Below are 25,698 nucleotides of genomic sequence, written 5' to 3'. Positions count from 1 at the left end.
GCTTTGTTGCGAAATAGGAAGCCAATTCTAGATTTAATTTTGGATTGGAGATGTTTGATGTGAGTCTGGAAGGAGAGCTTACAGTCTAACCAGACACCTAGGTATTTGTAGCTGTCCACATATTCTAAGTCAGAACCGTCCAGAGTAGTGATGCTGGACGGGCGGGCAGGTGCAGGCAGCGATCGGTTGAAGAGCATGCATTTAGTTTTGCTTGTATTTAAGAGCAGTTGGAGGCCACGGAAGGAGAGTTGTATGGCATTGAAGCTCGTCTGGAGGGTTGTTAACACAGTGTCCAAAGAAGGGCCAGAATTATACAGAATGGTGTCGTCTGAGTCGAGTGGGATCAGAGACACACCATCAGCAAGAGCGACATCATTGATGTATACAGAGAAAAGAGTTGTAGACACACCATGTAGACACATAATGTAGACACACCATACAGACACACCACATAGACACCATGTAGACACACCATACAGACACACCATGTAGACACACCATACAGACACACCATGTAGACACACCATGTAGACACACCATACAGACACACCATGTAGACACACCATACAGACACACCATGTAGACACACCATGTAGACACCATGCAGACACACCATACAGACACACCCTGTAGACACACCATGTAGACACACTGTACAGACACACCATACAGACACCATACAGACACACCATGTAGACACACCATGTAGACACCATGCAGACACACCATACAGACACACCATGTAGACACACCATGTAGACACACCATACAGACACACCATGTAGACACACCATGTAGACACACCATGTAGACACACCATGTAGACACACCATGTAGACACACCATACAGACACAGGCACACCATTTGTTGTACAAACTCATTAATTATAGAGACAGACAGACAGACAGACAGACAGACAGACAGACAGACAGACAGACAGACAGACAGACAGACAGACAGACAGACAGACAGACAGACAGACAGACAGACAGACAGACAGACAGACAGACAGACAGACAGACAGACAGACACAGACAGACAGACAGATAGACAGACAGACAGAACGCAAACTGTGTAAACACATGCAGCAGACACACACACCACAAAACATGCATGAACAAAAACACAAAACATTCTGACTCAAACAAAAAGACAGAGAACAACTACTCAACAACTCAATACCTATAGCATACCTGTATCTGTTATTATCAACGTGAGCAGACACATAGAGCACATAAACACACACACCCACACACTCCATCTCCAGCAGTACACTACTGTACTGTCCGTATAGGTACAATACAGGAAGTCAATGTTGCGCTCGCTCCCAGGTGATGTATCATAACAATAATTACTGTCAGGCCCCAGAATGAAGGTGTTCCGTTCATTCATGGAGGAGGAGAAGAAGGGAGGGAATACTGCCATTATACTCTGGTAATTATGCAGCCGTAATGGAGACTGTGCCAGGCGAGAGCCTAATGAGCTTACTGAAGTCTACCATTGAGAATTGATTCCCGGAGAAAAATGAGTTCATTGTGTTCGCTAGGAGATGGCCAATGGAGGTGAGCTTGTCTCCATTGATGTGCACTTAATTGACAGGGAACCAACGTGTGGAGAAATCCCCAAGAGCAATTATTAATAATGAAAGAAGCAGAAATATTTATACATGGAAAATCCTGATCCGCTTCCTTTCATTTCTACTGTCACCTGTCGACGGAGTGGCATGCGTCTGAACACAACCCTCCGGCTGCATTCTGCCTCCCGTTCTCTCTGTCTCTCTCTCCCTTAATGTGTAGAATAAGATGAATCTGCCCATCTCACCAGGGAAATGGAGATGTCTCTCAGGCGTACAGTACATATACCTGTCATAGGAGGAGAGAGAGCGAGGAGGAGAGAATGGAGGGAGGGAGGGAGAGAAACACAACCTGAAGGGCCTGCAAATTAACATGACCTCTGAGTGAGTGCTGCATGCCCAGAGAACTGACTGGAAGACAGGGATGTGTTTGTGTGTGTGTGTGTGTGTGCTTGTGAGTGTGCGTGTGTGTGTCTCGGTGTGTGCCCACACTCATTTGCATGTGTGTGTGTGTTTGAGAAAGAAAGTGTGTATGTTTTCAAGTATTCAAGTGCATGTGTGTGTGTGCGTTAAGTCAAAACTGAAAAACGTTTGTGGGGGACCATGAACAAAATGCCAAGTGAGTATTACATTTTCTCCAAAAGTTGCAAATAGTTACACAAGTAGCAAAACAGCATAAAAAAATATCTATCATTACCAACACATTTTAATATACCTGTGAGAGTTGTGGCTTATCCCTCATGTACACTTCTGTCTCATTTAAAGACGCGTTATAAAAGTTTTGTATAATTTCAGCCAGTAGTTTTGAAAGTAGCTCTCAGGAGCCAAAACTAGTCACCGGAAATGTTGCACAATTGTGTACAATGTCATCACATCATTGTTCTTGAGCCTCTGTAGCGTGTGCACAAAGATAATAAATAAATACAATTGTCGTGTGCATGTTGGGCTCACCCTGCAACCTCATTGGACAATACTGTGCTGACCTGATCCGTCCTCCTACTTTAACCTTGCAACCTAATTGGACATCATTCCACCTGCCAATCAACATTTGTCACGTCCTGACCCTAGTAAGATGTCCTTTTCTATAGTAGAGTAGGGCAGGGCGTGACAGGGGGTGTTTTGGGTTGTTCTATGTTTTCTATTTCTATGTTTAAGTTCTAGTTTTTCTATTTCTATGTTGGGATTGTTTGGGGTTGATCTCTAATTGGAGGCAGCTGATCCTCATTGCCTCTGATTAGAGATCATATTTAAGTAGGGTTTTTTCTCATTGTTTGTGGGTTATTATCTTTTGAGTAGTGTGTTGTCCTCTCTGCGTCACGGTTTGTTGTTTTTTCAAGTATTTAAGTGTATTGCATTCAGTTTCACATTTAATAAATATGTGGAACTACGAACACGCTGCATTTTGTGTGGCTACAATGCCATCTTTAGAGAACAAAGATGTTCTGTTCTGCAGATAAATGCATTGAAAGAGAGAGATGAAACTACTACCGAGGTCTAACAGATCTAACTTCTAATTTCGGATGTTTTCTAACTTCTGATGCATATGGATTTGATTGATGTATTCTTTGTATTTTTGCTGTTATCAAAATAACTAATGGTAAGCACATGCAGCCACTCATCTCACTTGCTTCAGAGCGCACGTTCACTACATGACAGGAACGAGCGCATAGATCTCATGCACTAAATTATAGAAGGTTAGAATGTAAGGATGATGTGCCTTTTCACACTGTGAAAGGACTGCAGATGGTTTATTATGCATGTATGAGCCATACTGTACATTGACAGGTCCAGTCCAAAACGGGAGGTATAAAAAATAACGAGGTAATAAGAGTTCTTTGGGCTTCCATTGGACTCCACCAGCCAAAACAGCCTAGTATGTCAAACAGACTTCCTCTCAACCCGACCGCAAGTCACAGACAGCGAATCACAGACAGCGGGTCACAGACAGCGAGTCACAGACAGCGAGTCACAGACAGCGAGTCACAGACAGCGAGTCACAGACAGCGCTTTCAGACGCAATTTCCAGACAAACTCAACACAATAAGTACTCTCTCCACTTTTCCTTCATTACCATTCAACCTCCTCCCTCTGCAACTTTACCTCTCTCCCCTTCCTCCTCCCTTTCTGTCTCCTCCGCTCCAACCATTCATCTAACTATTTCCAATTACAGAAAGTAGTTAACCTCAAATTTTCTATTTCATTAAGAAAACAGAGTTATTCAGGGACTGAATTGGGGTGGCAGTGACCATATGGACATTGCTGACAGAGAGTTTGGCGAAGTATGGCGGTAACAGATGTTGTAACCTGTTTATTTTTTGCGGTGCCCGAATTAAAACAGAAATGGAACAGTGTAGTCTTATGTGGGAGTTGCCTAATTCTGTGAGAAGCGTTTTTAGTGGGAGATTTCTTTCATAGTGCGAAGAGGAACAGGTGTTGGATGCCAAACTGGGACAGACTGCTTATTAGTTGGTTGGGTACTTGTTTGTCCACTAACTTCTTGTTTGTTTCTCTCCTGCAATAGAAGTAAACTACATAAAAGGTTGTGCTACAGAAAGCACGGTAATAGTTTTCTTCAACTGCCAAGTTTACAAATATTCATTTTTTTGTTGTTGAAGTTGGTTAATCCGACACGAAATATTGACAGCTTGTAGTTCATCTGCCAAATTTCCACCATAAACTATAATCTATAAATATACTGTGCATGTAACGTGGGGGATTATATGGTAAATATACACACATATACATTCTGTTCAACAGAGTGTATCGCAAACTAGTGAAGATAAATAATCTGACAATAAAGAGGAAGAACTGTGTTTGACAGATCCAAAACTCCTTGAGGATGAAGTGAAAGAGTCCCTCAGCACATCAAATGTTTTGAAGGGACATATTGTCACAAAGCAGATGTAGCACTCTTCCAATGGCATGGACATGTCACACAGTTGACAGGAGGAACAATGTGTTGTATTCTAGTGGAATAATCACAGTGTGTGTGTGTGTGTGTGTGTGTGTGTGTGTGTGTGTGTGTGTGTGTGTGTGTGTGTGTGCATGTATGTGTGTGTGTGTGCATGTACTGCATGTGTGTGTTACCAAGGAGCAGCATTTACAGCCTGGTGGAGCCTGATGGTAAACCACTGAGCTGCACAGAGCAACACTGAGCAGCACAGACAGTGCTCCAGGTTGCTACAGAAGCCGGTGAAGGCTTTACAAAGGGACATTACACCTACACACTAAAGAACTTTTCACTCCTTTTGCTCCCAAGGGATCGACTGCAGCATATCAACTCCCCCTCCCTTTCTCTCCCTCTCCCCATCTCCATCCCTCTCTCCTCTCTGTCTCTCCCGCTCTCGTTTCAGCGTGCAGGTATCTTATTCTATGTATTAAAAGTGCCTGCGGTTCTCATCTGTTGAATATTTCATGCATTTAATTTTTCCAGGCACAAAAGTAACTTCCACAATGTCTCTCTCATTCTCTCTCTGTCTCTCTCTCTCCTACCCTTATTCCTGCTGTGCACACACATTTGGTGTAGATATATATTATCATTATATTCCCTAATAGCTACCTCCCTATTACAGCCTAGACATTATAGGCTAGTCTACAGTCAATCATCCAAACAGTACTCAAACATGACCATTTCTGATTCTTCACATACTGTAGGACTCCATTCTTTGACCTCGATCATCATTCACAAAAGCCACATATTTTAACCTCTCCATGATGAAATGGCACATCATCATCCGGAATGGCATGTCAATACATTTGATGCACTGTTGTGATGGAGGTTATTATGTAGTGAAAGGGAAATCAGAAATCATACGATGGCTTCCAATCGGCTCTATAGAGCCCACCTACGTGTGGGCGTTTGAAGGCCAAACCTTCCTAATCACCATAATGATTAAAATGGGAGCCCAGCTGGCATTGAATATGAATAATAAACCAGGAACCGACAACACTGAGTCCAACAGGCAGAGCAGCATCAGCAGTCCATCCATACATCTCTGAATGAAGAGGAAGACAGACCAATCAAATGAAAGAAGGGCCTTTTGAAAATCAAATTAAACGATGGCCCCCACACTTAATTAACTCACCTTTAGATGCTCCCTGTTTTTCATTAAGCCATACATTCAATCTCCCCGCTCTTTTACATGTGACCCTTTACACCGGACTGCGACCCTTTTCTGAACCTGCTGCTCGCCAAATCCAGCTAATTCTCACTTCTGTTGCCGTTTAATATCTTCCATTTATATATTTTTTATTCATAGAAATGTTTTTATGTGCTTCAGGTATACATCCGCATCACATTACCTACTACTTTAATTAGCCTACATGAGCCGAGTGGGTAAGGGTTAAGGTGGGTTAAGGGTGGAGGGCCAAGTGGTAGATCCTAGCCCTGCAAGCATTACAAACATTCCCAGTGTTCCTATGGTATTGGGCTGATTAGGAGCTGAGTGGGGTGGAGACGGAGTGGAGGGGCTATGGGCTGCAGTCAGTCAATCTGCTACAGGTCTCTGGGCCTCTCATTAGTCTCTGATTGATCACCCACTGCAGCCGCACCATTCTACTAACTGCACAATATAATTACAACAGCACAAAAAATAATCATCATTCTAACACAAACACACACACTCACCCCCGGCGACACCTGGACCCCAGAGATTTCCTTCTTGAGAGAGTGAGAAGGAAAAAAGGTGAGAAATGAAATGAAAGTATTTGAATAGAAGAACATGAGAGAATGAAAACAATGCAGAAATCTGTCACGTTTTGAGCTGTACACACTTTCTCTCCCCTCAAAACGTCTGTTGGAGGTGTGTTCTTTTGGAGGTGTGGTCTGTTGGAGCTGTGTTCTGTTGGAGGTGTGTTCTGTTGGAGGTGTGTTCTATTGGAGGTGTGTTCTGTTGGAGGTGTGTTCTATTGGAGGTGTGTTCTGTTGGAGGTGTGTTCTGTTGGAGGTGTGTTCTGTTGGAGGTGTGTTCTGTTGGAGGTGTGTTCTGTTGGAGGTGTGTTCTATTGGAGGTGTGTTCTGTTGGAGGTGTGTTCTATTGGAGGTGTGTTCTGTTGGAGGTGTGTTCTGTTGGAGGTGTGTTCTGTTGGAGGTGTGTTCTGTTGGAGGTGTGTTCTATTGGAGGTGTGTTCTGTTGGAGGTGTGTTCTGTTGGAGGTGTGTTCTGTTGGAGGTGTGTTCTGTTGGAGGTGTGTTCTGTTGGAGGTGTGTTCTATTGGAGGTGTGTTCTGTTGGAGGTGTGTTCTGTTGGAGGTGTGTTCTGTTGGAGGTGTGTTCTGTTGGAGATGTGTTAATTGTCTTTATATCTGGATGTTGTTTCGATCGAGAGCTCGGCTGGTGATTATTGTCAAGTTCATTTTAGTTCATTGAATCGTGCTTTTTTATTTCATTAAAATTCAATGTGAAAGTATCCTTTTGGGGAACCCAGTGCATTTGGAAGAAGCACCAATTATTTGCTCATTAGAAGATAATCAGAAATCAATTAGGTATTTAGTTTATATTAAAGGCTTGGAGAGAAACCGCTTCAAATCCAGACATTAAATATACACTGAGTCTATAAAACATTAGGAACACCTTCCTAATATTCAGTTGCACCCCACTTTTACCCTCAGAACAGGCTCAATTCGTCGGGGCATGGACTCTACAAGGTGTTGAAAGTGTTCCATAGTAATGCTGGCCCATGTTGACTCCAATGCTTCCCACAATTGTGTCAAGTTGGCAGGATGTCCTTTGGGTGGTGGACCGTTCCTGATACACACAGGAAACTGTTGCATGTGAAAAACCCAACAGTGTTGCAGTTCTTGACACACTCAAACTGGTGCGTCTGGCACCTACTACCATACCCTGTTCAAAAACACTTCAATCTTTTGTCTGGCCCATTCACCCTCTGAATGGCACACATACACAATCCATGTCTCAATTGTCTCAAGGCTTAAAAATATTTCTTTAACCTGTCGTCTCCCCTTCATCTACACTGATTGAATTTGATTTAACAGGTGACATCAATAAGGGATCATAGCTTTCACATGGGTTCACCTGGTCAGCGTATGTTATGGAAAAAGCAGGTGTTCATAATGTTTTGTCCCTTTGGTGGAGCTTATAAAACCTTTTTTTATGGAATGGAATAAAATCAGTAAAGTGGGAAATTATTATAATAAAATGATGTGTGCTAGTATCTATAAGGGATTTTTAATTAATTTCATCATACCTCTTGTGGTTTTTCCCCCTGATTTGCAATTCATAAGTGAGAACTTTAGAAAAGGTGACAGCGATCTATTATTAATGATTGGCCCGTACAGTTCCAATACATCACCTTAGCCCCTAACACACCACAAATTACTAATTCATAAGCCATAAATAAGCAATACAAATGAACTGTGTATGCTTGCATTTCTACATACTAATTACCTCATAAAGCCAGATCCTAATTCGTTTTATTGCCATCCATATGTCTCTAGTTAGTTACCAACAAGAAACGAGTGTAGCTATGCTTTAGGGTCACCTTGATAGTACTGTCTATACCGTACAGTAGGTGACTAAAACATCACTAACAAGCTGCTAACTACCACAGCCATGATAAGATAAACAGAGACAGAACCGGAGGGTCTAATCAACACAGATCTTAAATGAACTGCATTTTAATTAGGCAGCAGACCCTAACTGCCACATTGCATCAACTCCTTGTGGTAAGCCTACCGATGGTAAATCTTCAGCCTACTGATGGTAAACCTTCAGGCTAGTGATGGTAAACCTTCAGGCTACCGATGGTAAACCTTCAGGCTACCGATGGTAAACCTTCAGGCTACCGATGGTAAACCTTCAGGCTACCGATGGTAAACCTTCAGCCTACCGATGGTAAACCTTCAGCCTACCGATGGTAAACCTTCAGCCTACCGATGGTAAACCTTTAGCCTACCGATGGTAAACCTTCAGCCTACCGATGGTAAACCTTCAGCCTACCGATGGTAAACCTTCAGCCTACTGATGGTAAACCTTTAGGCTACTGATGGTAAACCTTCAGGCTACTGATGGTAAACCTTCAGGCTACCGATGGTAAACCTTCAGCCTACCGATGGTAAACCTTCAGCCTACCGATGGTAAACCTTCAGCCTACCGATGGTAAACCTTTAGCCTACAGATGGTAAACCTTTAGCCTAATGATGGTAAACCTTCAGGCTACTGATGGTAAACCTTCAGGCTACCGATGGTAAACCTTCAGCCTACCGATGGTAAACCTTCAGGCTACCGATGGTAAACCTTCAGCCTACCGATGGTAAACCTTCAGCCTACTGATGGTAAACCTTTAGCCTACTGATGGTAAACCTTTAGCCTACAGATGGTAAACCTTTAGCCTACTGATGGTAAACCTTCAGGCTACTGATGGTAAACCTTCAGGCTGCTGATGCACTAACAGAGCTACAGGAAATCGAGGATGTGAGAGCAACCTATAAAGGTAGTTAAAGAGGTCAGCAGTGTTAGCTGGATTCTTTGAGACCATGTAGGCCACCAGTTTTGAGGAGAGTCTCTCTGTGGTTGGGTGGGGTGAAGGTGGGGTGGTTGGGAAACCTGAGGTGAAGTGCTGGAGCTGGGAAAGAGAGTGGAAGGGGTACAAGGTTATATACTGTATGTGTGTGCGGATCCTTGGAGAGACAGGCGCTGGAGTAATCGGTCGATGAGGGACGGGAGGAGTAAGGGTTTGAGTGGGGGTCTGAACTCTGAAGGAGCTAACAGAGCAACCTCTGCGCTGTTGGGGTCTGGATACGAGTATGCAGGGGTTTCAACCTCTACACAGCCCCCAGCTCCCTGGGTGCAGATCTAGGGGCTAGATCAGATATGGAATGGAATAAGAGATCAGAGATGGGCCAATGGATACAGCCCTAACACCCTAATCAGGCCTCCTCCACAGTCCAGAGGACCAGCTCCATCCCTGGCTGAGTCTGAGCCTCATTGGTGGGCTAGCTCAGCTCACTCACACTAATTAAAGCTTAAGCCGGTTCCCCCTCCATCCAGCAGGAGCAGCGAGAGGACAAGGAATGCATAATTAAAAGCCACTGTAATTACTACGTTTCAGCACGCAATCATATGGAGAAGGTGATAGGGAGGAATATGGAGAGAGATGGAGAGAGAGAGAGAAAGAAGGACAGAGAGAGGAGAGAGAGAGAGAGAGAGAGAGAGAGAGAGAGAGAGAGAAGAAGGACAGAGAGAGGAGAGAGAGAGCGATAGACGGTGGAGAGACAGATTTGCAGGACGAGCTAGAAAGTGTATGATGGAGAAAATAAGAAGGTAAGGAGATTTTAATCTTGTTTTTTTCTATTAAGTTGTGTTCAGCAATTTAGAATCTGTTTCGTCAGTGTATTTAATTTTCAGTGTGACTTTCATTAAAATATACCCCTCCCCCACTCCCACCACCAAAAAAAGAAGAAACACCAGCTGAATGAAGTTCCGTATATGTATTTAACAATGGTGAGGAAATACTGTATAATCACACATAATATCACAGATTCCCACTTATATTCTGGACGTGTACTGAATTCAATTGGATGGGGGACTGAAGGCAGCTCTGAAGGCATCGTTTTCCAGGGTTTAGGTCTGGGTGCTAATCCCCAGTCAGTATGGTTCTGGAGGTAAAACACATCACCGTGCTCATACTCTGTACAACACTGTATTGGTGTAGGGCTTAGGCCCCTAGCTGCAGCCTCAGCACTGAAAGCCTCAGACATTTTTTTCCTTGGGAGAAGAATACTTTTTTCACTCCTTACTCCACTGTCGTGCTTTTGGACGCGTGTATTTTGAGGATTAGTGGCTTAATCGACCTTGTAATGGGGAGATCAGAGCAGCGTGCAGGCATGGAGAGAAGTGCACACACACACAAACACACCCACATATAGTCATACATACACATACATACACTCATACAAACACTCGCACACACACATTTAAATACACATACTAACATTTGCACACAATCATACGCGTTATGACAGATGCAGGCCACCACAAATATGAACATACACACATCCCCCTCACCCTCCCCACCCCACACACCCACACAAACAACTCCCACCCACCCTTAGAGATACTAACACATTGTGCTGCAGACACAATATGTAGACATACAGGTAAATGCCAAAATAAAGGAAACACCACCATCCACCACAACAGCTTCAATGCACCTTGGCATAGATTCTACAAGTGTCTAGAACTCTATTGGAGGGATGCAACACCATTCTCCCATAAGAAATTCCATCATTTTGTGTTTTGTTGATGGTGGTGGAAAACACTGTCTCAGGCGCCGCTCTGGAATCTCACATAATTGTTGAATTATTAAACACATACACACACACACAAACACACACACCGTTTAAACCGCCCTATGCTCCTTTGAGACCCCTCTTTCAAAGTCACTGCGATGTCTTCATCTAGCCATGGTAAACAACATTATGGGCAAATGGGCATTTTTATACATGACCTACACCTGCGTGGAGGCACATGCTTTCAATATACTTTGTATTGCTCATTTACTCAAGTGTTTCCTTTATTTTGGCAGTTACCTGTACACACAACCTATTAGTGGTTTTGTACTCCCCACTGCATCCTTTACAATGTAATTGTGGGAACAGTGTCCAAGGCTGTGTAGTCTATGGTCTTAAGGGGGTCAGTGTAATGTCTCTCTGAGAAATGAGGGGGTCTGGCTAATGATTCAGTGGACTCTAGGGGTCAGCAGCACAGTGTGTTGTACAGTGAGTCATCTCACATCCCCTCCCACTACAGCTTTTAATTTTCACTTTACTCTCTCCCGCCCTCCCTCTTTGCCGCCCCCTCTCTGGGGGGGAGGGGGGGTAGCCCAGGCCAGGTCTGTGTCCACCCTGGGGCCGGGGGGGTAATCCCAGTGTTATCTCGTATCAGCGGCGGTAGCGGGATCCGGTGCAGCAGGGATGATAAGATGACCAAACAGAGTGGATCATTAGAGCGAAGACATTGTGTAATCATCTCTCTAATCTCACACACTAATCCCCCATCTCTCTCCAACCGGCCGAGCGATCCAACGCAGGGGTGCATACGGGTCTACCCGCCAGGCCGACACACACACACAAACACAAGCACACACAGATGTGCATACACACACAAGTGGATGCGCACATTCACACACATAAACACACTCGAACACGCACGCTCGTACACACATACACACTCGAACACACACACATACACACACACACAACCCTGCCGCCACCTCTTTCACCACTTTCTCCCTCTCTCCACAGCCTACTTTTTTTTTGTTTCTAAACTAATAACAGACTGGGCGCACATGGGCAACCCAGAGGAAAAAATCAATACCCTCTCAGACAAAATCAAGATTTCTTTTATCCTGCCATTCTTTTTTTCTCTCTTTTGCTTACCCTCCACTCTACCTCTCTCACACTCTCTCTCGCTTTCTCTCTCTTCTGCAGCAACATTTTGTTGATCTCTGTGGTAGTCCAGGGAGTCCCATGGACTAATGCAGCAGGACTTCCACTGCTGGATCTGAGCTGCTACTCACCCCTTCTGAAGGTTGATCGATTCAAATAATAAACTATATTCCCATGACGCCCATCTTGATTCCCATTGCTCTCTGACCCCTAACCTGGCCCAGTACATTCCCAGTAAATACATTCCCAGAGGATTCCCAGGTTGTCTGACTTGATACAGTAGCAGGGTCAGGTCTCTCCTACAGCTGCTCTCTGAAGGAGAGGGAGGACCGGCTGGATCAACCCCAATACTTCTCATGGCCCCGGGATACCAACCCCATCCACTGTTGAAGCAGAGAGACAGGAGCCTAGAGAGTAATCAATCTCCTACTACTGTTACTGTAGTAGGAAAAACACACAGAGAGAGAAGAGAGAGATATAGATAAGAGAGAGAGAGATAGAGAGAGTGAGAGGGAAGAGAGAGAGAGAGAGATATAGATAAGAGAGAGAGATAGAGAGAAGAAAGAGAGAGTGAGAGGGAAGAGAGAGAGAGAGAGAGAGAGAGAGAGACAAAGAGAGAGAGGGAGAAGGAAGAGAAAGAGAGAGAGATGAGAGAGAGGAGGACCGCATGGGATTGAGAAAGAGGGAGAGAGGGAAAGGGAGATGGCGCAGGAAGACAGAGATGGAGTCACTAGAGAGTGTCTGAGCCGAGCCGACCAGACTGGCAGTCTTCTCCAGCGCTAATGGGAAACACAGATAGAACATTATTGTTACTGAGCTCGTCCAGATGGACAATAGTAGAGAGAAAAGACCTGAACAGAGGAGGGGGATGAGGGGGAAGATGGCCGAGGGGGAGGAGAAGAAGGAGGAGGAGGGAGCGTTGTTCACTGGCTGGCTGGGAGAATGTGACGAGACGTCGAGGCGACGAGGGGAAGAAAAGACAGGAAAGGGAGGAAGAAGAGAGAGATATAATGCGCCATTTTTGTCTGTTTGTCTCTAAAACCTCAGGCAAGTCCATAATGCCTCTGTCATGCCAATGAAGCCTGTTTGAGATTGATTGAATTGACAGAGGCAGCCAGTGAGACAAAGATGGAAGGAGAGTGAAGGGGTGAGAGGGAGAAAGGCGCCAGAATAAGGAAATGGAAAGCTCATTACAACCCCATTTTTTTTTTATAGATCTCTCATTTTGTCTCTGCATTTTGTTTTATTTATTTGAAGTTAGTGGCTTAATGAGATCCCTGAGGTACGGAAGACAGCTGAGAATAAGGAAAAGAGAGAGAGTTAGAGGGGGATAGAAGGGGAGAAATGGACTGAGGAAAGGAAAGATGGAGGGAGGGATGCAGGGAGGCAAAGAAAGGGAGTCAGAAGAAATAGGAGCGTGAAGAAGTGGAGAAGGGGGAGATAAGAGATACAGGGCGTAGGCAATGGTGAACCAGCTCCCTCTAATGTAGGGTTTACCAAACTCGCTCCTGGGGCCCTCCGTGGGTGCACGTTTTGCACTACACAGCTGATTCAAATTATCAAAGCTTGATGATGAGTTGATTATTTGAATCAGCTGTGTAGTGCTAGGGCAAAAAACAAAACGTGCACCCTCCGGGGGGGGGGCAGGACCGAGTTTGGTAAACCCTGCTCTAAAGTACAGTACGTTGTCCTGTAAAGCTCAAGAGAATGCCTCTAACATATTCTCTCTCTAACAGATAGCCACCAAAACTGCAGGGAACAGATAAAGGTGTGTGTGTGAGTGAGTGTATAATGAAGCCCAATGCAGATCCCTCACCCCACCCAGACTGAGAGGTTTGGCCACAGTGCAGATCCCTCACCCCACCCAGACTGAGAGGTTTGGCCACAGTGCAGATCCCTCACCCCACCCAGACTGAGAGGTTTGGCCACAATGCAGATCCCTCACCCCACCCAGACTGAGAGGTTTGGCCACAATGCCGCAGCACCCGGCCAGCCCTTTGTGCCGAAGCAGAGGAATGGGAAACAGATGCCACATAAAATACCCTGGCAGGGGGTTTGTTTATTGATTCATTTGTTGTATTTACTCCCTTTAAACAAAGCTGGATTACTGCGCAGTCAAATGTGCACTGAAGTTGTTTGTGTGTGTGTGTGTGTGTGTGTGTGTGTGTGTGTGTGTGTGTGTGTAAGAGAAAGAGAGAGAGAGAGAAAGAGTGTGTGTGGTGTGTGTCACGTATGTGCGTGTGTGTACGTGCATTCGTGTGTGTCTGTGTGTGTTCGCACAAGTTTGTGTTGTGTGTCACATTCGAACACAGTCTACCGGTGATCAACAAGATGTCGACGACAGACACCGTTTCCCTGTTTCTAGATCTTAGTCAAAAAGCGTTGATGTGACATGATAGCTGTGCTGGGGAGACTATACCAACCACTATTACACTGGTGTTCAGCTAGAAGTTCACAGCAAAAACACTGACGTAATAAGCCCCAGGGCCTGTGGTTAAACTGCACATTTACTGCTGGGTCTGCTGCAGGTGAAACTTCTCTACTTCTCTCCTGTGTTCCACTGGAGAACATGGAGAGCGTCCTTAGCTACGTCCTCAGGTGCTCTACACGTCTGAAGTGGAGGACGGAGAGAAGAGAGGAGAAGAAAAGAGGAGAGGAGCGGGAGGTAAGATCTCTCCAGTCTCCCGGCCCTACCTGGAGTGACTCATCAACATGATCTGTCTATTTTTACTCTGAGTCTCCGACACCAATCTACTGTAATGGAGAGGAGACATTTCCTCTACTTCTCTACTTATTCCCTAATTGCACATGGTAAAGTGGGAGCAGGGTGCTACTGTGTTTTCTCCTTCTCAACAGTTGAGAACAGAGCCAGTTCTTCAACTCCTAACCTATCTTGGAGCTACTTTGTTTTCTTATTTTTTTGTGAGTAATCGACTCCCTCTCGCCACTCAGACGACGTCTGTCCAGCTCTTCCGTTGTGGCTCCCGGCCTCCCACTCCGCAGCCAGCCCACTCCATTGTAGCCACCACTCTGCAGCGTTCTGCTCTGCTCCCGCTGAAGTCACAGAGGTTGATAGCTGTCTCATAACTGTCAAGCACTCACTTTCACCACGCCGGGTTGTCAGTGGCTAGCTAGACGCAGCATACCTCAAGCTGTTTTTACCCATCAGTAGGTAGAGGGGGGTAATGAAATAGCATGTGTGATGAATTGAGGGTGAGGGTGAGGGTGAGAAAGCAAGCAAGTGGAGGAGGAGAGGAGATGGAGATTGGAGGGCAGAGAGGAAGAGGAGGAAGGTGTGAAGAAATGCCGAGCTATGGGGATTGGGAGACCCGAATCAGCACTTATGCAAACACACCGTGGCGCTAGCCACACACACACCTCCCCCCCACACACACATACACGGACACACACCTGTAAACAGCCACCCTGCATGTTTGTGTTTGTTGTGGAGCTGTGAGTATCTCCCATATTGCGGTGTCATCCAGGGTACAGTGGGCTGATGGAATAGAGAGACCCCCTGTTGCGCACGGAGACTATTACATGGTCTAACAGAGCTCAACTAATAACCTACCCTAGATCATCCAATTCCCACTTCCTCCTTTACAGATCATCACCTATCAGAGGAGCTGGGGCACTCCTACCCCGACTCCGATCTACACCCCTCTGCTCTGCTGGTGGCCACTCTCTCTCTTTCTCTCTCTCCTCTCCTCCCCTCTCTCTCTCTCACTTCTCTCCTCTCTCTTTCTATACTTCTGTAGAACGGGTAGGGTAGAGATGCGGTCTTAGGGCAGAGATTCAGCGGGAGGCAAGAGGCTCTGATGCAAAAGTGTCCATATTTATTGACAATGCTCAATAGGTGATAGGCGGTGATGAATGTTTACCAGACTTACTTCTCAAACAAAACAACCAAACTCAGTAAGCCTAGAACAGGCTTACCCTGTAGCTTTCATAGCTATTACAGGTTGGGGGTGTAACTGGCTCAAGCAGCCTCCCGACTTGAATTCCTCCCTCACGCTGTCTGTTTGTGTTTTATTTTGATCCCGTCGGCTGTTTGTTGCTGTTAATCTGTTTGATTAGCTGTCATGGCGCTCCAAAACAACATTTCACACCAAATATGTGGTTTTGGTGGTTGAGGACATCTGTCCCTTCTGCAAACATGATTCACACACAAATTCACAAAAATCGTAAGGCCAAGCCTACGTACAGGTAACTGACAAAATAAAGGAAACACTTGAGTAAATGAAGGACACAAAGTATATTGAAAGCAGGTGCTTCCACACAGGTGTGGTTCCTTAGTTACTTAAGCAATTAAAACATCCCATCATGCTTAGGGTAATGTATAAAAATGCCCAGTTGAACATTATTTTGGCTACCTTGGCTAGAAGAAGAGATCTCAGTGACTTTGAAAGAGGGGTCTCAAAGGAGCATTTGTGGTTTAAAGGTTGTGTGTGTGTGTGTGTGTGTGTGTGTGTTTGTGTGTGTGTCACCAAATCTCAAACCAACTGAACACATATGGGAGATTCTGGAACGGTGCCTGAGACGGTGTTTTCCACCACCATCAACAAAACACCAAATGATGGAATTTCTCAGGGAAGAATGGCGTCGCATCCCTCCAATAGAGTTCCAGACACTTGTAGACTCTATGCCAAGGTGCAGTGAAGCTGTTCTGGCAGCCCTTTGTTTTGACAGTTACCTGTACATACACTCATCTGATCACCACCTGGTTGTGTGTTCACTCAGCCACTTTTTTATTTGTGTGTGTTTGTAGGTTCATATTTGTATGTGTATCATGGCTTGTTCGGGGGTTGGTGGGAGCCCGTCCAATCAAAATTAGCTTAGGGCTCCAAAAGAGCTAGAAGCGGTTGACACTGTCCCCATTTGAGGTATTAGTGCTGTTTATATGCGTTTGGTTTGAGGACAGTTGTTTTGTTGTGTCTATGCCTTTGTCCTGCTGGTGGTGATTGAATGCTATTGACTGACCTTCCAGATAAAGATGACACGTGAACATCATCATATTAAACAGTGCAGTCGTGTATTGACTTTTTAATGTTGCTGTTGGACCCAGGCAAAATGGCTCACTGATTGTGTTTTAGATCAGAGACAGTGGCAGCTTCTAAAATGGACTGTTAGGGTCTGCTTCACTGCTTTCTGCCAGGAACACAATGAACCCAACACAACAAGGACTGTCTGGGGAGGGAGGGAGGGAGGGAGGGAGAGCATAGGAGGCTGGTGGGCGGAGCTGTAGGTGGACAGGCTCATTGTAATAGCTGAAATGGAATAAGGTTTCCATATGTTTGATACTGTTCCATTTATTCCATTACAATGAACCCATCCTCCTATAGCTCTTCCCACCAGCCTCCTCCTCAGAGAGAGAGAGAGACATATTTCCCACAGATCACACAAACCCACATAGAATTTGAAAACAATCAAACGTTGATGAACTTCCATATCTGTTAGTCTAAATATCGCAGTGTGCAGTCACAAGATTTTTGGCCCGTTGCCATGAGAAAAAGGAAACCAGTTGAGTGCAAACATTGTAAATACAACCCATATTTATCTACCTGCACATTGTTACAACACTGTACATAGCCAACAATATAACATTTGAAATGTCTATATTCTTTTAACTTGTGAGTGTAACAAATGTTTCCTTTGTTTGTCTGTTCCATTTGCTTTGGCAATGTAAACATGTTTCTCATGTCAGTAAAGCCCTTTGAATTGAATATGAGAGAGAGCGTGTGTTCTCTGTACAATCAAAACAGGCATTTACTAATCTACCAGAGTTAGAGTTCTGAACTACACACTAAAGCATGAAATAGATCAACAGAATATGAGATGTAATGAGATGAATATGAAAAGGGAGAATGGAAACAACCTGTTCAAATTGTATTATCCCATGTAATGTCATGTAATCATCAAACAAAAGTGTTGGTCACTGTCAGAGGTTGCTGATAACATTTTAAACAATACGTTGCATAGGTTTGCCAGGATGGACATGAGAAAGGGATGTGTTGGAGGTATTTTGAGGGACTGTAAGTGAACATCACTTGGGAAGTCTGTGTGTAGCACCAGTCTACATGGAACTGTAGTAGTTATAGTAGGGGGAGGTGCATTTACTGACTGTTTGCTGTTTTTTCACCAAGCTGTAACGTTTTACCACACCATCAGACAAAATCTCCCTCCCCCACTCGTTCCCACATCTCTTTCTCAAGTCTCTCACAAAATGTACACACACACACCATTGCGTCAACCCTCCTTCCATTGCCTCACTCCATTTTTTTTCCTCTCCATCAACTCAGTGACACTCAGCAGTGAGCCATGACATTACAGAAAAACAGAGAGGGTGGTAGAGAAGAAAGAGGGAGGTTGGGGAAGTAACACACTAGAGGGAGAAAGTTGAAAGGGAGGAGAGAGCTAAATGTACAGCAAGCAAGCGCGTGAGAGAGAGTGGTAGAAAAGAAAGTGAGGGACATGTGATTTCTTCAATGTCAGGAGGTGACGTGGGGACGGCTGTTGCTGGGGGTGAAGGAGCGGTGAAGCAGCAAACTCGATGGCCCACAGATCTGATGAGGGAGTGGTCCCCTTGAAAGAAAGAGTTCAATAATTTACAGCCAAGTGGGGGAAAGAGGGAGAGAAGAGAGAGCAGCAAGAAGAAAGGATAACAGAGAAGGGACTGGTGGGAGACAGCCATCAGTAATGGACAGGTACACTACATGACCAAACGTATGTGGACACCTGCTCGTAGAACATCTTATTCCAAAATCATGGGCATTATGGAGTTGGTCCCCCCTTTGCTGCTATAACAGCCTCCACTCTTCTGGGAAGGCTTTCCACTAGATGTTGGAAGATTGTTGCGGGGACTTGCTTCCATTCAGCCTCAAGAGCATTAGTTAGGTTGGGCACATGTTGGGCGGTTACAGTGAGGGAAAAAAGTATTTGATCCCCTGCTGATTTTGTACGTTTGCCCACAGACAAAGAAATGATCAGTCTATAATTTTAATGGTAGGTTTATTTGAACAGTGAGAGACAGAATAACAACAAAAAAATCCAGAAAAACGCATGTCAAAAATGTTATAAATTGATTTGCATTTTAATGAGGGAAATAAGTATTTGACCCCCTCTCAACCAGAAAGATTTCTGGCTCCCAGGTGTCTTTTATACAGGTAACGAGCTGAGATAAGGAGCACACTCTTAAAGGGAGTGTTCTTAACCGCAGCTTGTTACCTGTAAAAGAGACACCTGTCCACAGAAGCAATCAATCAATCAGATTCCAAACTCTCCACCATGGCCAAGACCAAAGAGCTCTCCAAGGATGTGAGGGACAAGATTGTAGACCTACACAAGGCTGGAATGGGCTACAAGACCATCGCCAAGCAGCTTGGTGAGAAGGTGACAATAGTTGGTGCGATTATTCGCAAATGGACGAAACACAAAAGAACTGTCAATCTCCCTCGGCCTGGGGCTCCATGCAAGATCTCACCTTGTGGAGTTGCAATGATCATGAGAATGGTGAGGAATCAGCCCAGAACTACATGGGAGGATCTTGTCAATGATCTCAAGGCAGCTGGGACCACAGTCACCAAGAAAACAATTGGTAACACACTACGCCATGAAGGACTGAATTCCTGCAGCGCCCGCAAGGTTCCCCTGCTCAAGAAAGCACATATACATGTCCGTCTGAAGTTTGCCAATGAACATCTGAATGATTCAGAGGACAACTGGGTGAAAGTGTTGTGGTCAGATGAGACCAAAATGGAGGTCTTTGCCATCAACTCAACTCACCGTGTTTGGAAGAGGAGGAATGCTGCCTATGACCCCAAGAATACCATCCCCACCGTCAAACATGGAGGTGGAAACATTATGCTTTGGGGGTGTTTTTCTGCTAAGGGGACAGGACAACTTCCCGCAACAAAGGGACGATGGATGGGGCCATGTACCGTCAAATCTTGGGTGAGAACCTCCTTCCCTCAACCAGGGCATTGAAAATGGGTCGTGGATGGGTATTCCAGCATGACAATGACCCAAAACACATGGCCAAGGCAACAAAGGAGTGGCTCAAGAAGAAGCACATTAAGGTCCTGGAGTGGCCTAGCCAGTCTCCAGACCTTAATCCCATAGAAAATCTGTAGAGGGAGCTGAAGGTTCGAGTTGCCAAACGTCAGCCTCGAAACCTTAATGACTTGGAGAAGATCTGCAAAGAGGAGTGGGACAAAATCCCTCCTGAGATGTGTGCAAACCTGGTGGCCAACTACAAGAAATGTCTGACCTCTGTGATTGACAACAAGGGTTTTGCCACCAAGTACTAAGTCATGTTTTGCAGAGGTGTCAAATACTTATTTCCCTCATTAAAATGCAAATCAATTTGTAACATTTTTGACATGCGTTTTTCTGGATTTTTTTGTTGTTATTCTGTCTCTCACTGTTCAAATAAACCTACCATTAAAATGATAGACTGATCATTTCTTTGTCAGTGGGCAAACGTACAAAATGAGCAGGGGATCAAATACTTTTTTCCAAAACTGTAGGTCTGGTTTGCAGTCGGCATTCCAATTCATCCCAAAGGTGTTCGATGGGGTTGAGGTCAGGGCTCTGTGCAGGCCAGTCAAGTTCTTCCACACCAATCTTGACAATCTATTTCTGTATGGACCTTGCTTTGTACACGGGGGCATTGTCATGCTGAAACAGGAAAGGGCCTTCTCCGAACTGTTGCCACAAAGCCGGAAGCACAGAATCATCTATAATGTCATTGTATGCTGTAGTGGTAAGATTTCCCTTCACTGGAACTAATGGGCCTAGCCCGAACAATGAAAAACAGCACCAGACATTATTCCGCCACCAAACATTACAATTGGTACTATGAATTCAGGCAGGTAGCGTTCTCCTGGAATCTGCCAAACAAAGAGTCGTCTGTAGATGTATTCTACCCCTTTTTGAAAACCACAGAGCCAGTCCCTAGACGCATGACTAAGTCTTAGAGTATACACTGTCATCTATCTCATATGTGTTACCACATAGTGAGGTAATGACGACATCAATATGGGAAATTAACTGACATTAGTGGAGTACAGAAAGAAATAGACCGGAAATATAGAAATAGGAGGTAGAAATAGTGATAGATATTCTAATAGTTTCCATGACCAAAACATAATGAAACTTGCAGAAGAATGTAGGTGTTTTCTCTATGTACTGTACAGTTAATAATGCATTAGAAGGGATCCTTCAAAGGGTAAAGGGATATAAGAATGGGTGAAAGTTGTGGGCAGACTTAAGAGTTCTTCATAATGCAGTCATTTTACACTCATTCCCAGGGCCACATTCTATTCTCTACATTTGAAAGAGCCGAAGAAGAAATCATCGAGTTGTTCATAAGTTTGGGTGATTATAGCCATAGCTAATTAGTGGTACGTTTCAATTAAACCATTAAGCAACAAGCTAATCTCCACCATTTCTCCAACCTCTCATTTGAGCTCAGATATTCATTCATTTGACAAATGGTATTCATTTTCTCACATATATAAATATTCATATTCACACTGATGCAAATGGTTTTTCAACAATGTACCGTGCGAGCGTACAGTGGGGTTGCAGTGCTGTCTAGTGGTCGCCAGGTGTACTGCAACATATATTAATTTACCTCTTTAAAACTCCCTTGGGTGGCAGTAAAGAGTGTTGTCTCAAACTACCCCATTGTATTGAAACAGATGTGTAAACTGGGTTTAGTAATGTCATTGTGCTGGAGACCACTGTACTACATCAATCTTTCTTTTCCTAATTCATACACTGAATCTCTGAGTCTTCTGTGATCAATCCCTGTTGCCTAACAGTGGAGCGAACAAGGTCCCTTAACGTGTGAAAATACATGACACATTCATTGTGACAACCTAGCAACCATAGTACAGTAAAAGGCAATTGCCTAACAACTGTTGACAGTACAGGGAGTACTGCCTGTACATGAGTGAGACCTACCGTATATTACCCTTTATCACTTTCCCAATCACGTGCTTTAGAAACAGCAGGACTGATCGCAGTGGAGTCTCTCACAGAGTCTATTCCAGGGACCAGAGGGAGGAGAGTTATAGTACCTTCAACAGTAACCAGACTTTCTCAACAGGTATTACAGTTCAAAACCAAATCTTTCTCACAGTAATGTTAATAGGGTCTTTCCACCAATTTGGTGCCTTTTGAGAAGTGTAACTTGGTCAAAAATAACTTTTGATTTCATCTAATTTTAACAGTCTAAAAGAGCACATGTAAAAAAAAACTTTTTCCCCATCTCAATTTTTTTTAAAGACTATATTAAGGGCCTATTAAAACACCCAAAAAAGTAACAGGGCTGATGATTTTTTCTTAAATAAGCCATACATTCACTTGTGACAGGGGAATGGAAGGTTGTTGCAAAAGGGAGTGGCAATTGAATGAAAGCCTGTCTATCTATGAGTAACAGGGTAGACGTGTTCTGCTCGAATAGTTTCACCATATTAAAAACGAGAGTCCAGTTCACATAACAGGGTTGACCTTAAAATGAGGGACAGATGTAAATGAATCACTAATCACATGAAATAAATAAATAAATAAATCTTCAGAGATGACTTTGTCAAAGTAAAATAACTACGGCTTTATAATGTTGAAACTTGGAGAAATGTAGGGATTAAGTGGGTTAAAATCTTCCTAGAAGTGACACAGGGTTGATGGAGGGACATGTCAAAATGCTCAATTTTGGCACTTTAGCAAGCCTTCATAGATATCTGACTTATTGAATTCTCTATTTGGTCTATATTAAAAAGGACACTTTGTTTAATATAACAGGCTTTTAAAATGTAATATTGGTGCAGAACTTCTACATTGTGCACCAATATAAAAGGGATGCGAAAGGCACTCTTTTAGTGGAACGACCCAATAGTAAACAAGCAGATAGTGGTGGGGTATGTCACCATCACACTGTTTTCATCAGTTAACATGTGGTAGAGCAGTAGCGAAAGAGCACAGAAGTAAAAAAATATATAATAATGACTTGTAACGCCCCATTAATTGTTCAAGTGGGGGAAGTTCAGTGAATGTATTTTAATGAAATATAATTTTTGGCACTTGTGCTGTTGTGTAAAAGATACATTTTGCTCAGTTCCCCCCATCCCTGACTATGGAGAAGTGGATATTGTTTATTTGTAGTAGATTTGCTCCAAGTGTCTCAGCATCATTCCTCCCAGAACCATTTATAGAGCTCAGTAACCATCCGATTCTCAGGGTGGCCTCTGATGTATTCACAGCTGTTGCAGGCATTCTGAATGGGGAAGCTGTTGATACGGACTGTGTGGATCCTCTGCCACTTGAAGTATTTACGGTACATCTCCTCATTCTCGTCCAAGAAGAGGAGGTGTTTGGCCAGGGCTCTGGGCGAGCGGAAGTCATCCACATGGATGAAGGAATCTCCAGGGATGAACTTCTCATAGTTCCCTCTTGTCGGGCCCATGACCACAGGAACAGCGCCCAACTTGAGAGCGTTATATAGTTTTTCTGTGATGTAGTCCTTATGGACGGAGTTCTCAAAAGACAGGTAGAATTTACAGCTGGCCACGATCATTCTGTATTCACTAAGAGATACCTTTTTGTTGAAAGGGTCCCCATAGGTGTGAATCCTGATGAATTTGCGCAGCTCCATGTAGTACCAAGTCCTCTTGTGTTCTGGGTTCCAGTTGCTAACGATCCAACAGACCAGTCGGTTTTTATGCGGGACAAACTCCTCCCTCTCTTTAGTCCGAGGGACGAGAGATCCATAAGGCATGTTGATGTCTGCATCCTGCCTGTAGTTCAAAGTCACATTAAACAGATCTTCCAAGCCAGGTATTCTATTTGTGTGTGCCGGCGATTCGAAATTCATCCACACCCATTTCTGGAAGGAGGGCTGTGGTTCTTGGGGCAGGTTGGATAAATCCTCTTCAATCTCTCTGTGGTGGATGAGAACGGCATCCGCTTGACTGTACAGCTCCCTGTCCGCTGTCAGGTGACAGCCTTCGATGTTGTACAAGGACCTGCAGGACTTCAGTTTGAAGGGATGGTCAAAGGGCCAGTGCCAGACCAACACGGTAACGTCCTGTTTGTGCTCCGCCTGGAATTGCTTGGCCAGGACAGGGAGCCAGGTGATAGCAGGTCGGTACAGTAGACAGGTCAGCAAGCAGCCCAGCAGGAGAATGCCCATCAGGCTCCGGTGCCCAATTCTACAATTTGGTCCAAGACACGTCATTTGGTCTGTCAAAAGGAAAGGCTGTTTGTTTATACGTTTATTAAGAACAGGCAAACACATCTAATCACTATTATTGCATGTATTCGTAAAGTTGACAATGATTATTTTAGCACGAGGAATACTGGTCAATCATAAACTCAGACCACAGACAGGTTTTAGGGTGAGGGCAGACATCTGCTGTGACGAGGCTAGTTCTCTATCAGCGGACCATTTCATTGGTTCACTAGTCATGCATATTATGTGGTTGTCATAACAGTAATCAAAGTCAATAAGACAAGCTTAGGTTTCTGTTAGGTTAGTGACTTCTGAAGTGACTGAGGCAGTGTTTGTGACTAAGATCCTGAGTTCACAGGACATGCTGTCCATCCAGAGAAACAAATTAGCCATGTGGTCAAACTAAACATATACTCCGGCTACTTATCCGGGCTATTGTGTGTATAGAGTCCACCCTCTGAACCAGAATATAGGATATATCAATAACTATTGAGGATACAGTAAGACTATTGAACTAAGGAGTCATGGGACCCAAAGTGTTGGGGGCTGTGATTTCACCCTTGCCCGGGGTAATTAACTTCAGGTTGCAGGATATGTAACCTAAAGGGTTACTAATGAGAGGACAGGTTCTAAGTAAACATACTACGCAGTCAAATAAAGACAGCATGTTATACAACGGGAAATACCAGAGTAGGCAATAAACTACATGGTAATAACAAAACTGTGACTGTTTTGATACCAACAAGTTGCCTTAAAGCGAGCTAATATTTAAATACATGAATATAGCTACGTAGGATCTATACACACACACACGGTATTTGACAAAACTTTAACTACGTTGTTTTTTCTAGTTCGACTTGTCTGTTAAAAGAAACACAAATTCCTTTTTCTAACCCAACCAATTTTACACAGACTTGATAAAAGACACACACATAGGAAACTCAGCACTAAATCAGACAGAGACTCCATTCAAACATAGAGAACAGCAGTTACATCCAATAATTCATATCTACACCACATTCCACACTGCTCTTCAAGGAAATTGTATACTGGGTGAGGGGTGCTTACCTGCTAGCTCTGAGATTTGACTTTGAACTTAAACAGAATGACGTTGCTAGCTTTGACTTAAAGCCACACCTGAAACCTAGCTGAGTCACATTGCACTCATGTGCCTCCACATCCTTGAGCGAGGATAAGCCTAGAACTGGTGTGCAACTGCAGGCAGAGGGACAGCCTTTCTAGCCTTTGCCCTTCATGTCACACCTTAGACGCGCTGCCCACTTCCCTGCCGTGTGCAATTTGTCGAAGAAATACACACCTTCATAATGTGCTTAGTTAAGGCAATGTGAGTTGGAGAGCGACCCTCCTGTAGGTTTTCACTCCAGGCCCCGGGTTGTAAATAACCTGGTGCATCTTATCAACCAGCTAATTATTAGAATCAGGTGCGCTAGATTAGGGTTGGAGTGAAAACCTACAGGATGGTAGC

The 25,698-nt window shown here is 44.2% G+C and overlaps 1 protein-coding gene across 1 annotated transcript; it reads right to left on the bottom strand.

Annotated features, from left to right (window-relative positions):
* Positions 1-23,004: 23,004 nt before the first annotated feature.
* Positions 23,005-25,439, bottom strand: LOC106606824 (4-galactosyl-N-acetylglucosaminide 3-alpha-L-fucosyltransferase 9). Its single transcript, XM_014203197.3, has 2 exons — positions 25,281-25,439; positions 23,005-24,223 (listed from the first exon to the last, which is right to left on the bottom strand). The coding sequence occupies exon 2, from the start codon at positions 24,216-24,218 to the stop codon at positions 23,172-23,174; it is 1,047 nt and encodes a 348-aa protein (XP_014058672.1). The 5' UTR covers positions 24,219-24,223; positions 25,281-25,439; the 3' UTR covers positions 23,005-23,171.
* Between the last annotated feature and the right edge of the window lie 259 nt (positions 25,440-25,698).

Source organism: Salmo salar, chromosome 06 (genome assembly GCF_965601325.2).
Source record: "Salmo salar chromosome 06, fSalSal1, whole genome shotgun sequence".
In the NCBI taxonomy this organism is placed as follows: Eukaryota; Metazoa; Chordata; class Actinopteri; order Salmoniformes; family Salmonidae; genus Salmo; species Salmo salar.
This window is presented reverse-complemented; position numbering and strand designations above follow the sequence as displayed.

Excerpts from the sequence above, each read along its gene's own strand:
- LOC106606824 (XM_014203197.3), bottom strand. The coding sequence starts at position 24,218 with ATGACGTGTCTTGGACCAAATTGTAGAATTGGGCACCGGAGCCTGATG.